The sequence below is a fragment of the Podarcis bocagei genome, assembly GCF_964188305.1.
Source record: "Podarcis bocagei genome assembly, chromosome: 14".
In the NCBI taxonomy this organism is placed as follows: domain Eukaryota; kingdom Metazoa; phylum Chordata; class Lepidosauria; order Squamata; family Lacertidae; genus Podarcis; species Podarcis bocagei.
Genome location: NC_138139.1, coordinates 20,641,926 through 20,657,951, shown reverse-complemented (window position 1 = coordinate 20,657,951; position 16,026 = coordinate 20,641,926). Strand labels below are relative to the sequence as shown.

General features: G+C 43.9%; 1 protein-coding gene across 3 annotated transcripts in view; it reads right to left on the bottom strand.

Moving 5' to 3' along the window:
* Nucleotides 1-16,026, bottom strand: part of NTRK3 (neurotrophic receptor tyrosine kinase 3) — a 412,299-nt gene that overhangs the window by 106,985 nt on the left and 289,288 nt on the right. The window contains exon 13 of one of the 3 annotated variants that reach the window (XM_081171111.1): nt 716-4,133. The exons of the other annotated variants lie outside the window; for them this stretch is intronic. Within the exon in view, the coding sequence (XP_081027237.1) occupies nt 4,012-4,133 (122 nt within the window). The 3' untranslated portion in view covers nt 716-4,011. Of the gene's footprint in view, nt 1-715; nt 4,134-16,026 lie in introns of those variants that run through there. 3 annotated transcript variants of the gene reach the window in all.

Genomic DNA, 16,026 nt, shown 5'->3' with positions numbered 1-16,026 from the left:
GGCTGGTTGATGTCCCTAGAACAGGAGAATTGGCTCAGTGGTTAGTGACCGTTCCTTCTCAGTGAGATGGCATAGATTAGCTGTCCCCAACCTTGAGTCATCAGGTGCTGTTGGTCTACAACTTCAATCATCCCTAGCTAGCATGGTCAATGGTTACTGATAGTTGTAGTACAACAATAGCTGAGGATCCAAGGTTGGGCAAATAAAACTTTCCATTCATTCATCATTCTGGAAGACATTATAAGAGCCAAGAAGAACTCCAGAGGGGCCCCTTTGCCTGGCCAGCTAAGAAACCCTCTGGAAGACTCAACAACTGCACTGATTTGAATCTTTGTAAACTACCTTAATGAATTAGCTTGTTTTATCTGCATAAATTAGCTTTATTACTTTACCAGCACAATCTTAGCCCACTGGTGATTAATTACAGCTCTATTTCACTCTGCTTGACAACAGTATCTCCTCACAATGCAGTGCCTTTCAGTGGACTCAGTTCACACATTCAACTGCTACCCAGCAAGTGTCAAGTTATTAAGTGGTGCATACATGTCTGTGTGGACCAGCTCAAAGGTCAAATAGCATCCGCCACATGACAAATAATTTCATTTCTCCCTACAGCACATGCCATTTGGCTTCTGTAGCAATGATGAGAAAAGACACGTCATTGGGAATTTTATTGATTTGTTTTGCTTTCAAAAGGAAAGACTCCGTGCAGCAGTTTAATTAGAAAATAAAGTGTTTATTAAGAAACTAGACATCAAAGACCCCTAGAGTCTCTGTGAAAGGGGATGTTCCCATTTTCATAGCACAAGATGACAGACATGGTATAAGAGAAGAGAAATGATCAGGGGTGGAGGAGTCTCGTTGGTGGGAAATGAGGTAATGATTTACAATAATTAAAATCAGGAACAACTTTTCCCTTAAAACTTGCGACATAAAGCCACCAATTGCAAGTGCCCAAGGCCTGGATCTCCTACCTACCCTGCCCCACTTTTCAGCATTAAGGAACTACCAGAGACTTTTCCACTGCTCAAGTCAGTCCTTCCAAAACTACGCGGTGAGAACTGTGTCAAAAGAAATAAACCCGACCGTTCAAGACTAGTGTGAGTTCAGCAGATCCACCCATGGAGTAGGACATCCGTTGACTCTCTGCATCACACCTTGGGAGAAGGCAAGGTCAGAGCAATCAAGCTTCTGCTGGGGGTGTTCAAATTTGGCCAAGTTTCTGCTATGGGTGTGATTGGAAAAAATCAACTGCTGCTGATGCAGACACACAGCAGCCATAACTTCCTGTTGGCTCCCTGTGCGAGTCACTGTTCTCAGCCTACCACCCCAAACAGTGACCCACACAAAGTAGGAGTGGTTTCCTCTGCAGGTGTTTAGCTGCTCCCTTTCCACACTTCCAACAAAAATATTTCTTATCTGGAAAAAGACGAAAGTGTGCTTCCAGTTTTAATTCAGTGTACAATAGATCTCAGAAGTATGAGAAACAACAATCAGCCACACTTCCATTTGTCTCATGATCTCTAGTTACAGGTTTGAGAGGTTCTTTTCTTTTCTTTTCTTTTGTTCTGCCACTTTTCCTGGGAAAACCCAGCTGAGACAAACGTCAGTTCACAGAAAACCAAACTCACATTTGCACTGGTGGGTTTTCCCAAGGAAAGTGGTAGGACAGAAGAAGAACCTCTCAGACTCGTGACTAGGAATCATGGGACAAATGGGAGTGTGGACATGCCTTAAGTTGATCACAGTGAGGGGAAATGTAATGGTGTTCCTGAAAATTTGTAATACCGACACCAGGACACGTTGAGTTAGCCTCAGATCTGGGTTGAGAAACAACAACAAGCAAGACAAATGGTCCTGTGAATGTAACCCAAACTGGAGATTAGGCCCACATTGTTTCCCAGCATTCTCTGCTTTGACAAAGAGCCTCTCAGAATTTTGCTTTGGTTAACATTTTGGTTGCTTTGTTTCTTATTTAATTCCAACCAAATCCACTCCTCCAGTCTTGAAAAGGAGGCAAACGCGTGTGTCTACACTGTCATTTCATTAAAACTGCTAGATTTATATTTGGGCTCCAGTTCACTCGGTTATCTGCGCAAACTGGCAAAAGACAGAATAAAGTGATGCATGGCTTTCGAGAAGTATCCTGAGGAGAAATTTGAGGAGAACATCCCAGCAGATGCATGAAAGGGCAACACTAGTGGAATGTCCTCAGCTCTGGTACCTCAAGCTTCAAAATTCTCTCTCTCCCCCCTCTGCTATGAAGTTACCAACCAGAATGAGCAATTTTGGAAACTACATAATATGGAGAGCATTTGACAAAATTGATGTCTCCATCGCTCATGGGCTGATAAGAGACCTCATGACCCTCTACCACCTGCTAGAATCCTGCAAATTGTTTAACAGAAGGCCTGCCTGTGTTTAACAGATTTGCATAAGTACGGTAAATTTTCTTCAAAGCATGTTCAACCTGGAATCTGAAGGGGTGGGGAGAGAACTCTATCTACTATTGGTCATTTCATAGAACACATACTTACCAGATAGAGGTTTTTTTTAAAAAAAATTAAAAATAAACTCCTGGGGTGGTATTCAAGAATTGGTTACCCTTCCACTCCCACCATTATGATAAGTTTTGGGGATGTAGTTAAAATGATAAGAAGAAAGGAATGTGTCTACGTATAGATATTAATATTGATCCAAGTCCAGAATCAATATTTGTGTTTATGTCAGAGAATAAGCAATGAAATTTTGACTCAGATCCCCCTTTGCTTAGTTTGTATGCCTTGAGCCAACCATTTGGTGTGCACGACAGAATTATAATACATCTCTAACTTGGTGAAAAAGAAATGGGAGGTTATGGTGGTGGAAGGAGGTGTTCAGGAAGGCAAAAGAGACAGTCGGTTTGCAGACTGGGGATGGAAATACACTTGCATGGCCTTCCACGCTTCTCTTTCTCTGCCCTATTGGCGTATCACTGACTGGGATCACCACTCCTCATCCATCCAGGTGTGAAGTCCAGGAGAGCACCGCCTTGCCCTACACCTCCCGCCCCCAGGTAAAGCCATTATACAAGCAGCAGGGAAGAGGCTGGTGTACAAAAAAATGGAACACTGAGATAGCTGAAGAGAGGCTCTAACACACAAAACGCACGCGCACACACAAACAGAAAGATCCTCCTAGGACATTTGTATTTCTTAAAAAAAACAAAACCAAAACCCAAAGCCACTGGTATCTTTTCCTCCAGGTAGGGTAGCAGAACTTCTCCATCGTCACAAGAAAACCCATTGTTTCTGTGTAACAGCTTGAGGCTAGGTGGACGGAGGGTGGGGTGGGGACAGAAGTGGGATGGAGGGGGGCTGGCTTTGTTCTTACCAAGGGTCTTCACTCTGTTAAAGCATCTTCTGTACTCCCCATCTTCTCTTCCACGTGGGCATCTCCCATGACCTGGCCACCACCATGAGTGACTGATCTAGCAGGCGGCTTTAACAGAATGTTGTGATGTCACAAGGATTCCAGGTGGGAAGGGCCACAGCTAAAGTTGCTGGACTTCAATTGGTCGGTTTCGTTCTTTTAAAAATTATTTTTAAGCAAAGTGCAACTGCTGGGATGACGCCTTCAAGGTTCTTTACTTAAAAAAAAGAAACTTTTTTGTTTTTGTTTTGTTGCTCTGCTTTGCTCTTGTTGTGCCTTGCAGGAAACACCGTGACCAACAGAGGGAAAGAACACAGTGACCAACAGAGGAGAAGAATAACCCTGTGATCTGGTGACAGAAAAATAATAATATACTGTATATAACCCCTTGGTCTTTTTCAGCATGGTGCAGACTGAGGTCCAGTCCCACAAGGCGGCGGCTTTGATCCATATACAGACCGCAGTCTCCCACTGTGTCCCACAGCGATCAAAGGGCACAGTCAACAAACTTGACATCAGAACAATGAAACCTTTCAGGGAGGTTTTTGATTTGATATGTTTTTGTCTTTGTTTTTGCTTTGCACCGTTGTTTGTGGTTTTTTAAAAGCCATGACGTCCTTTGCTGAAATAAACACTGACATCCTCAACATAAATGCCATGATGGTTAAGAGGATTAGAATGTCCAGGAAGGGTTATTGGATTCAACATAATTTCTCTGAAACCTAAAGCAGGGAAAGGGGGAATGGGAGACAAAGGGGGGAGGAAAGAAAACACAGAGAAGAGAGAAAAAAAGAAAAAAAGGGGAAAAAATAAAGCAATCCCACAAAATAAAGATCCAAACTAGAAAAGAACAGAGAGATAGTGACATACATGTAATTGTTTTCAAAAGAACTAAAAGGAATAAAAGTAGCCACCTGGCTGCAGTTGGGGTACATCCATGTTGTCTCATAAACTGCTACCTTCCCCCTCCTATCAGATTAAAATTAAAAGCTGCATTGAGCAGGGCACATTCTGAATTAGAGGAGGGAGATAAGAGGCTTGCCTTCTTTACATTCCATTTCTCTGGGTTGCATCCAACAAAATTTTACTCAAGACAGACCCATTATAATGGACCAAAGTTCACCATTCCTATTAATTTCAACCAGTCTACTCTGAGCGAAACATAATTGGATACAACCCTCCTGCCACGCTTTCACTTTAAACCTGCCTTTCTTCCAACATGGAACTCAAGGTGGCATGTATAGGATTCCCTGGGTGTTTTCCAGCTGAGCAAGGACTCATCCTAGACCTGCTTAGTTTCAGCAAAGTGGTGGTGCCATATTTATTTATACATATGCACCATCCTGTTCCCAGGGGTTGGGGTAAGGGATACCTTTCAACTGGGCTCAGAAACCAGCCTTGGGTAAGCAGCACCACAACACTTATTCAGTGGGACATCTCTGTTTAACACCACCTTCCTTAGTTAATTTAATTTATTTCTTATTAAATGACCTGAATGCACCTGAGCTTTCCTTGCTTCCCTTTGCTCCATGGTGGCCTACAAGAGCAACCATCTATGTGATCACATTTGGGCAGTTGGGGGTACAGAATCGTGTTCTCAGAGGGCAACCTGACAATTCGCTCAGAGAGACCCCAAATCCTTAAGGATGGGTCCATACAGCGATCTAATTCACCCCTTCTGTAGACTTGATGTGGACTGCTGGCAGGTTCTCAACATGCCTGCAGTCATAAAATTTAACACAGCAATATGTGGTGACTTTTTGAGTAATCTCTTCCACACTTTGAGTGGGAACAATTGCTATGTAAATAAGCAATATGTATTGCACTATTGGTAATAATCTGGAAATATCCCCACCATGCTTACAATGGAGCTACTTTATGTGACCAAGCCTAGCCTTGTAAATAAGTCTACAGATGTGCCTGTCATTTGTTTCACCTGTATGCTATGAAACTTTTGTTTTCTCAGATCATAAGCTCTCATTTCATCTACTTTCTAATAGAGTGCACACTTAAACAATCTACAGGTGTCTCTGGTTTATGTCAACTGGAGATGTTGGGACGGAGATGTTGCTGGACTCCAACTCCCATCAGCCCCAAGCAGCACAGCCAATAGTCAGGGATGATGGAAAAGGTAACCAAGCAACATTGGGAAGGTCATGTCCTAGAGGTCACCTACGCACTTTAGTTAGTTGACTGGCAAATTACTCTCTTTGTTGGCAAACTGGCTCTTAATTTTGCTAGAGTGTTATGGGTTTCTGAATTCTGAATGTTTCAGTAATTGGAGAGCAATATAAAATGACTGTAAAAGTTAGCTAACTTTTACAGCACCTATAATGGACATCTAAATTGAAAATGCAGCTCCAGGTTAAAACAAACAACATTTTATGTTTCATGGCTTGCTGCTAGATCCCTAGAACAGCGGCTGTCTCACTTGGTCCACTACCTTCTTCCGTGCTATAAATTCCTTTCTCAATTGACATAAAGCTCATGTACCTGTCTGAACCTATTTGAAATGTTGGAAGTATTCCCAGAATGGGTCGGGTGGTCCCATCTTTCCCTGCACCAAAGTCTGCTTGGGATAAGGCAGGTGAGGGGAACTGTTAGCTCTCCAGATGTTGCTGATCTACAACTCCCATTAAGCATGGCCAATGACCAGGACTGATGGGAGCTGAAGTTCAGCAACATCTAGAAGGCCCAAGGTCCCATACCCAGTTAGATGGGGAGCAGGTAGAAAAAATTCTGATGCTTATGGCAGACACTGCTGACTTCTGAATGAACAGGCAAACTTGATTGGGAAAGGGTTGTAGAGCATTCTTGTAATGCAGAAGTTCCCATGATCAGTTCCAGGCATCTCCAGTTAGGGCTTGGAGAGACCCCTGTTTGAAACCCCGGAGAGCCATTGCCAGTCAGAGCAGACAGTACTGAGTTTGAAGGACCTGTGAGTCAGACTCAGTGTGAAGCAGCTTCCTATGATCCTATTGATCCATATTTGGTGGCAAATAATTTGGCCTTTGCATTGGGGTGGTTGTACCTCTTAGGAGGATGAATTGAGGGCTGAGATGATCCTGCATCACCTTCACTGTTGGGAGAGATCTACCCAAACATTGGTCAATCATTTTTTAATGGGCTAACAATACCCTGCCAACATCATAACCCGCAGAATTTTTCCTGACTATTATTTGAACATTTTCACACATGAGACTTCAGTGGCCTTTTACAATTCCTGCACCTGTAACACAAATTTAAAAATTATATTGCCTAAAGAGTTCTGGCAGAAGACATTTTTCTCCCTCTCTTGTAACAGTAGAGCTTTGGGGTTGCTTGTCAATTGGCAATAGGTTCAGAGCAGACAAAAGGAGGAGCTTGTTCACACAAAGCATATATAACAATATGGCCTACAGCACAGTGGTACCTCGGGTTAAGTACTTAATTCGTTCTGGAGGTCCGTTCTTAACCTGAAACTGTTCTTAACCTGAAACACCACTTTAGTTAATGGGGCCTCCTGCTTCCGCCATGCCGCCAGAGCCCAATTTCTGTTCTTATCCTGAAGCAAAGTTCTTAACCTGAAGCACTATTTCTGTGTTAGCAGAGTCTGTAACCTGAAGTGTATGTAACCTGAAGCGTATGTAACCCGAGGTACCACTGTAATGGCCAATGGGTTAGAAGGCTTCAAAAAGAATTAGAGAAATCATCTAGAGGGTTGACCAATGGTTATTTCTCATGACAGCCAAATCAAACTTCTATATCCAAAGGCAGTATACCTCTGAATCTCAAGTGTTGGGACATACTTCAGAAAGACACCTCCCTTGAAGGGTGGATATGGGACTAAGTAAAAAAAAAAATCTTATTGGTTCTCAAGTGAAGGGGAATTACACTCTGTAATCAGGGTAACAATCTCCCTGCACCTTTAATCAATTACAGAAAAACAGATTATGTTGCTGCACAGTATGCAATAAGGATAATGTGTAATTTGACCCTTCATCCAATGCAGCAAGGATCTTTTATTTTCATTCAGCATATGTCAGAAGCCCCTGGAAATTGTCCTTTGATTGCTTTGCAACCAAACATGGTCTCTACATTTCATAAATTGATAATAATGTGTTCACATCTTAAACTTCCCCCTACCCCGTATACTAAAGATCATTTGCAAATGTGCACAATGAAAGCAGGAGGCTCAAAGGTAATTCTAGTACCATGTGTGAAAATGCTCTTACGCTTCCCCTTACAGATTCTTCACAAATCTTCTTATCCTGCTACCCAGTTTTGCTTCGTATGGATCAGAAACCAAGATGGCTCTTGCTTGGCTCAAATCATTTTTCACCATATGTGAGATCAGCAATGTTACCAATAGGCTGGAGTTTGGTATAAGTGAATGTCCCCCACTGCCTACTCAGCTGGCACTCAGAAATCTAAATGTTACCAAGAGTCACAGCTAGAGAAGATGGTAAGGGTATCTTTTCCCAGATCTCCTGTGTTTTTAAAAAGGTGTACATGAAACTGTAGGGTTGCTAACTCAGATTAGGGCCAAAGAACGGTAGGGATTCAAACTGAGGATGATTTGGTTCAGGAAACCTTAGTGAATGCTGCATTTTTGTTCTGAATTGATATCTCTTCCCACATGGCCACATATAACCTTAAAAAAAGCATAACCCAAAAGGGGATGGACCTCCCAACAATACAACTAGTTTGGGCCTTGATTTTGCAAAACTTCATTGAAAACAAAGCTGTCATTGTATTATTGTGTTGTTTTTAAAAAAAACAAGTATTTTTTCCCCAAAAAGTGGGAAATGGAAGGAAATGTCCACACCATACCTGAAGGCCCAAAGCTATCCAAACCATAATGAAAATTATGAAAATGTCCGAGCATGTTGGGCAAGGAGAGGGTTTGTTCCTTTCCCTCTTTGCCAGTTGCTGGAGACGACATTCTCGGCAATCATGAAACAGAGGAGAAGCATGAATATGGAAGGCTTTGACGACTGCTGATGGAGACATAGGACTGAGGTTGGGTTGAGGTTGATCTACACATCAGGAAGTAAAAATCTTAAACAACAGGAAAGCAGTGGCTGGAGGGGGGAGACTGGAAGGACAGGTGAAATGATGCTGCTTGTCACAGAGAGATCACTATGCCCCTTGGCCCTAGCTGCTTACCTTCTCAACAGTTCTAACAACTCTTCCCCTGCCTTCTCTGCCCCTGCTCCCACTTATCCTTTCTGGATTTCCATCTCTCCATCCTTAAATGCAAAGGAAGAGGCACTTCATCTCACTTTATAGAGAAGGGGTGGGGAACTGTTTTGACCCCCAGGGCCATATTCTCTTCTGGACCACTTTCTGGGGCCCACATGCCACTGGTACCCTAGTTTAAAAACAACAACAAACCAAAATAGTAGGCTAGTTTCTACACACACACCCCTCTATCCTTCATCTAGACAAGCAAGTGGTATTATGTGAGTTCCAAGACACATTACAACCAGGTAAAATCCCTTGAGGAGGGTGTTAAGCAGTGTGAACCACTGCCACCAACTCAACTTCCAGGGCATTGGGAGATGGGTGCCCCAAACATGGCATCTCCCATGTTTTGTGACTGCTATCAGTTATGGCACCACTTCATTGCCATAGAGGTTAGGTCTACTTCAAGGACTTCAGGGAAGAGAAAAGTAGGAATAGCTGCTACCTCCAGTTGCGGTTGTCATCAAGGTCACAAACACACACACACCCCACACACCATTCCTGGAGCACAGCATTACAGACCCACAGGACATTAATTTGCCAAGGGTCTCTCAACTCTGCTGTTCATCTGGGTGGTAGAATTTTGGTGTGGTTAATTAGACTGTGAGAATATAATAAGTCCCTGCTGGATCAGACCAATGGCCCATCTAGTCCAGCATCCTATTCTCACAGTGAGCAACCAGATGCTAATGGGAAGCCTGAAAGCAGGACCTGAGAGCAGCAGCTGTCTCCCCATTTATGATCACCAGCCACTGACATTCAGAAGCATACAGCCTCCGACAGTGGAGGTAGAGCATAGCCACCATACTGCTTCAGATTGTAGGTGGTGGGTGCCATTTTGGTATGCTCTCCAATGTAATAACTTCCTGTAACTAACAAACAGTGGAAGAGAGAAAAGCACATGAGAGTCCTAGTCCATCTGGTTTCCTGCTATGCTACTACTTTTCCACCTGTTTTTAAAAACCCAGCACACATACACACTTAATGGCTGATGAAGTGGTGCTACCCATTCTACTGTCACAGGATTCTTATGACAATATGGCCACTGAAATGTATCTCCAGTAAATGTGTGCCTGACTGTTATTCCAAAACCCAAGTCTGAAGTGCCATGGAAGGTCTGCTTGGAGCTCTTGGACCAAAAACTGCTTATTTCACACATGCAGTTATCATTTGATGCTGCAGTCAGCCAGAGAGACGCAGTCATGTGTGAATGAGCCCCAGAGACTCTGTGTCCACATTAACTCATTTGCAGCACAAATAGGTAGTTTTTCCTCAATCTGGAATTGCCCGTGCTTATCCTCAATATGCTGCTTTCAATCTAGATTGATTCTAGATCCTGAGATCCAAAAGGGTAGGCATGGTTACTCGACACATGTTTCAAAACCCTCCCCTTGTTTAGGTCACCCACACCTTTTCCACCCTGCACAAGCCCCAGCTGAATGAACAAGTAAGTTGTTAAGTGGTAAGTGATAAGAATCCACCAACAACATCATTGGACAGGTATGGACTCCATCCCACCCCATTGCCAGGACCACCCACATCTGCTTTCAAATGGACACACTGCATGATAATGCAGAATGAACCTGCACTGAGCTTCTTATTTTCAGAATGAAACCTGTTTCTGAAGAAGCATTTTTCAGAGGCAAAAAATATCTGATTTCTCTAGACTGTGCATGGGCTACACAGGAAAAAACAAACAAACAAGTACTCAGTCTCCATTGATTCTAGAGTAAAATGCAGTGTGTATGCAGCCTCTGTTTGACAAACATGAATTTACCACTCACTTTCATTGCTTGAGGACCTTGGTTATGGGGTGGCCATTAATGAATAGGGATGAAAAGCAAATAAAAAAAGAAGTCAATCCAATTCCCCACCCCCACCCCTCTGAGATTTCCATATTATGATCATGGGATCTTTAATGTTGGAATCATTAAACTTTCCACAGGAGCCCTTTCCTCCACCTATCAGAACCCTGCTGTTTCCCTGTTAAATACGAGACATTCCTCTATTAGCTGGGATCACACGTCTGTTTTTTCTTTTTTTTTTTTTTAAATATTTTTATTGGGTTTTCACATTTTATATAAACACAAACAACACACCAAAACAAACATAAAAAACAACAAACATGGATAGTTCCCGAAAATCTTATTTTCTAACCCTAGTCCTTGACTTCCCCCCACACCCTCCCCTGCATCCCTATTCCCAAACTTATGTCAGCAAGTTGGCATTTCTTCCATCTTAATGTTAGTCCTTTTATAATAAACAAAAATAAATTTTCCCTAAGTTGGACCCCAATTCTCTTCCCTCGATTTCTCATTTTTTTCTTACATAATTTTCTTAATACTAAACCCCCTGGTCTTGAGTGTTGTTTAAATTTGATACTTCCCTCCCTCCCCTCCCCGCTTTGCGTCCTTTCCCAAGACATGTCCAAATTAACAGTTTTTAGCCTGGATTCCGGATATCCGAGGCTCTCAATTCTCTTTTAGTCCCTCTCCGCCGGTTTTGTTGGTAGTCCTTTTTGTCTATCATCGAGTCTCGAAAGATTTCCTTAACAATCAATCCAATCAGTCCATAGTCTCTTCCCATATTTAAAGGCAACTGCTGAGGAATTTCCACAAGGCCTAAGTCTTGCTGATAGTCAAAATCAAAGTCTATGTGGAGGCCCCAATTGTACTTCTTTATTTCGAGCTCCTGAATTCCATAAAGTCCCAGGGCCTCCACTTTCATCTTCTGTATCTTTCGTAGGCTTAAAGTGGATTTAATCCAATAGTCTCCTTGCTTGTGTTCTCCAGATGCCGGCTTCTGGTTAGTACTTTCCCAGATAACTTGTTCTCTTTCTTGTTTTGTCTTCTCCTCTTCTTTGTTTATTGTTTCAAATTCAGCTGTGGGTTCTTTCTCACTCAGGCCCTCATTACTTTCAGCAGAACTACTTGTTTCCAAATCCAAGGTCGTCAATTGTTTACTCATAGCTGTAGTCTGCTCCTGTAGGGTTCCCACCAGTGAGAACATTCTTTCGATTTCTCTCAGTATCTTTCCACCCACAGCCATTGTAATTCCACAGAATTCCCCCTAGAGGGAATCTGGTTACTGAGTAACCTTTTCTCCAACAATCCTCTGTCCTATTATTGTTTCTTTGTTTCTCAAAATTTTAGTTCAATTGTAACTCCTTTTAATCCGGAGAGGTCTTAAACAGCAATTTTTTTTCACTATTAATAGTCCATTTGACAGCTTTTGACAGCTGTCAAATTCTGCTCCTCTATACAGACTCCAAATCAGGTCGCTCCCGGGCCCGGGAGGGAGGGTTGTTTACCACAAAACAAAGACTCTTCCAACACTCCACTCTCCTGCTCAAATTTACCTTTCTAAATCTTGGAAGTTACTGACTTTTTAAGACTCACCCTTTACAGGGTAGGCACTCCAGCTTAGTTCTTATTTCTTTGCTCTGGATCGTCTGCAAGGGGGGGTGTGGGGACTTCCTTTTAGCACACCCCCCGGTCGTCTCAAATTCAAAAGGTAAAAGTTTTAAAGTTCAGTTCCAAATTACTCACGGGTTCTTTTTTCAGTCCGAATTTCAAGGAAGGAAGTCAGCGCTCTCCGGTTATGGCTCGCGGCTTCGCTCAGCAGCGGTAGCGGTCGACTCTCAGTGCCACGCCGTCCCCTGTATCCCCTCCGTAGCCTTTAAAAAGGCTCATTGCGAATCAGGGGGGGCGCTTAAGGCACCCGCCGAGTCTTCAGTCCGCAGGCTTCCGCACCTGCGGTTTTTAAGGGTCCCCGTGTCGCCGGCACGGCAAAGACCCATCCACCGCTGAGCCGATTCCCTCCGGAGCTCGGAGGGAATCCGCCATTTCCCGATCGCGCCAACCCGGAAGTCCCTCCACACGTCTGTTTTTTCTGGCATACTTTAACGGAATGGAATGATTCCAAAGTGCTAAATGCTGCGGTCTGATAGATTGGAAAGGACATAGATCCTAAATATTTCCATCACTCCCCCAACCACTGCCCTGTGTAAAGACCCAGAACAAAAGTGAGGGAGGGGGAGCATTTACTAGAGCAAGAGGGGAGGTGGGGAGATGAAGAATCATTTCTAGGAGGGAGGCTTAATCAAGACCCAAAATAAGCTGAACTGCAGCAGTGCTAAGTTGGCAGCTTCCTGTCAGTCATTGCGACCCTGACATGTTCTTCTGCGGGAGCAAAAGGAGTATATCTTCCCACAGTGTGCCGAGACCTCCCATCACAGGGCCAAGAAACTTTGCCAAGGATGTCAGGCCAATCCATCACGCTTTTCACTAGACCCAAGCCAGGGGTGTGCAGGAGGTCACGGAAGGGGAGAACTCCTTTACCCACACATATGGGCCACCCAGCATAAATGTCCAGGGAGAATACAAGAGAATTTCATGTCTAGCCAAGACGTTTGCAAAAGCCAGGATGGAATGGATATCAAATAATACAGAGGAAGACAGCCAAAGAACAGCTATGTTCAGACATTATGGGAATTTTTACAAGGGGAGGGCATTAACAATCACTTTTCATCAAGCCCCCTGGGGTCCACATGTCAGTGGTGGGTGTGGGTACTCCACACTCTCACAAACTCCACACTCTCATAGTCCCCTTCCAGTTGATCCATGAAGATTAGTTTGGGAATGGGGAGTTGGGGGGGGGGGTTGATTTAGTTCACATTTCAAGGCAAACTTCCCTGATTTGCATTTTCCAAAACAGTATGTGGACCAAAACATAGACGTCCTTCAAAATGTGCACTTATCTGAATTCTGCAATGCTAATAATGTGTACAAAAATGCATATACTAGGGCAAAGTGTGCATGAAATGCATATATTTGTGGAAATAACATGGAGTGTACAGCTTTTGGCAAATGCTGAAGGTGCGCCTTTTACCCTGGCCTTTGACACCTGAGACGTGTGGTTGTAGTCTGATTTATTCTGAATTTTTAAATTATAAATTGCTGTAACCTACCTTGGGACCTGCTAGTGAAGGGCAGCTAATTCATTCATTCATTCAATCAATTAATAATATGATTGGCAAACAATGCAGTCTCTGGATAGGTCTCATATAAATATACCTGAAGATAAATTTCTGTCCTTCCCTGGTCAACAGACCCACTATTTCAGGAACAGCCAATGGGGAGCTCTTGAGATGCTTTGTTCTACATCTCCCACCATCCCTAGCTACTGGCCATTCTCGAAGAGGCTGATGGGAACTGTTGTTCATAAAAGCACAAGAAGAGCCTATTAAATCAGGCCAATGGCCCATCTGGTCCAACATCCTGTTGTCACAGTGGCCAACCAGATGCCTGTGGGAAACCAGCAAGTGAGGCCCGAACACAAGAGCATTCTCCCCTCCTGAGGATTCCAGCAACTGGTATATTTAGAAGAAGCACTATTGCTTCGGACTGTGGAGGCAGAGCATCACCATCACGGCTGCAACTTTCTCCTCCGTGAATTTGTCTAGTTCTCCTTTACAGCCATCCAAGTTGGTGGCCATCAATACCTCCTGTGTGAGCAGGTTCCACAATTTAACAGTGCACCCACTACTTCTGGAGAGCATCACAGTGGCTGTAGCAGTTCCAGGCCTCAGTAACAAATGCAAGGAAACTTTCTCTCTCTGTCTCCCAAATTAGATCACGTTCTCAACCAAATTCCCAGACCGTTGCCTTTTGCAAGAAAGTCAGGAGATGGATGGATGGACCAACAATGTCGGCACCATCTGAGTGAGTTATGTGAAGCATTCAGGACAGCAGGATGCTAACAAACCAGCTGCTAAATGCTGGACTGTCATCGAGCAGCAGTTCTTCTCCTTGAAACAAATAAATGCCCAAGCCACAGCGCTGCATGCTTGTTAATCAGCAGTTCCATTATCACTGGGCAGATAGCCCTCTAATGGACACCCACAGGGTTGTAGCCTGTGCAACATGCATTGCCATTCCTTTGATTGATTCACCCTCAAGATAATCAAGTAAATGAGGGAGGATGCAATGTTTCTCCAGGAAATGTTCAGCGGTGAATACATTGATCTTTGCACTTAGCTGGTTTCCATATGAGGATGTGGGGTGGGGGCTAACCTTGTTCTGAAACAATTTCAAGATGCCTGAACCTTCCTCTTGATTCAGGGCCTGTATTCAGGCAGGGAACGGGAATGGAAAATGAGCTGTTCTACCATGGGGCAGGAAATTGCCAACCTTGTTCTCCATCAGATGTTTCGGACCGCCAGCTGTGCTGACTGGGGCTGATGGAAGTCGTGGTCCAAAACATCTGATGGAGAACAAGGTTGATAAAGGTTGGTATAAAGGACCTCCTCAAGCGGTCTGTGTTCCATCTGAGGAGGTCATGGTGCTTTGTGGTACAGAGCACATGTTCCACACAGAGAAGGCTCCAAGTTCAAGTCTGGCATGTTCAGCCAAAATAAAATATGTCAGGAATTGAAGTTGGGAAAGCGATTTTGTCTGGAAGTTCGGAGCACCAGTCAGAGGAGACAGTTTGGAGCCAGATAGATCCATGGTCAGACTCAAGATAAGGCAGCTTTACACCTTCCCTGCAGGGCAGCACATAGCCTCCACCCAATCTGCCCCTTGGCCCTGATCCAGGAGGGAGGCAATTAGGCCAATCCACACTGAGCCAGCCTGAGGACCCACCTCCCCTGGAACCAGTCCTGAATTAGTGGAGCTAAAGTTTAATTAGTTATTTATTTATTTTTAAAAAGCAAAACCTAATGAAACATGTGGCCACAAGGGAGCATGGGAAGGCGATGCTGTGTCGCCTTCCCTGCTTCCCATTTGAGAGCAGAGGGATGAATTCTGTGGGGTGCTCCTTTGCAAGTGGCTCCTCTGCTGGGAAGCCGCTGGGCTCTACAGGATTAAACAGCTGTTGCATGAATGTTTCAGTATCGCAGGGTGCTGATTCATAAGTGGCTTTCCTCTTGGGAAATCCATTTGCAAAACAACACCCTGCACCGCACAGGATCAGTGCCTCCACGCAACAGCTGTTATATGTGAGTTGTTGCTTCAGGGATGGTACCTTCTCCTAGTTAGATGCAGCTGTAGGCTAGGTATACTTTTTGTTGGGTTATCTTATCTGATGGCTGCCTCTTCGTCCTGCCTCTCCTTGCTGCCTGATGCCCTGGCCCATGCAACCCTTCTGTAGCAATCTGCAGTCGCCTCAACACTACAGGAGGACTTTTTGATCATCCAGTATCATAAACCCAATTTATTTTCAAGAGAAGACCTACTTCTGATTAAAATAATACAGTGGTACCTTGGGTTAAGTACTTAATTCATTCTGGAGGTCCATTCTTAACCTGAAACTGTTCTTAACCTGAAGCACCACTTTAGCTAATGGGGCCTCCTGCTGCTGCCGCGCTGCCGGATCACGATTTCTGTT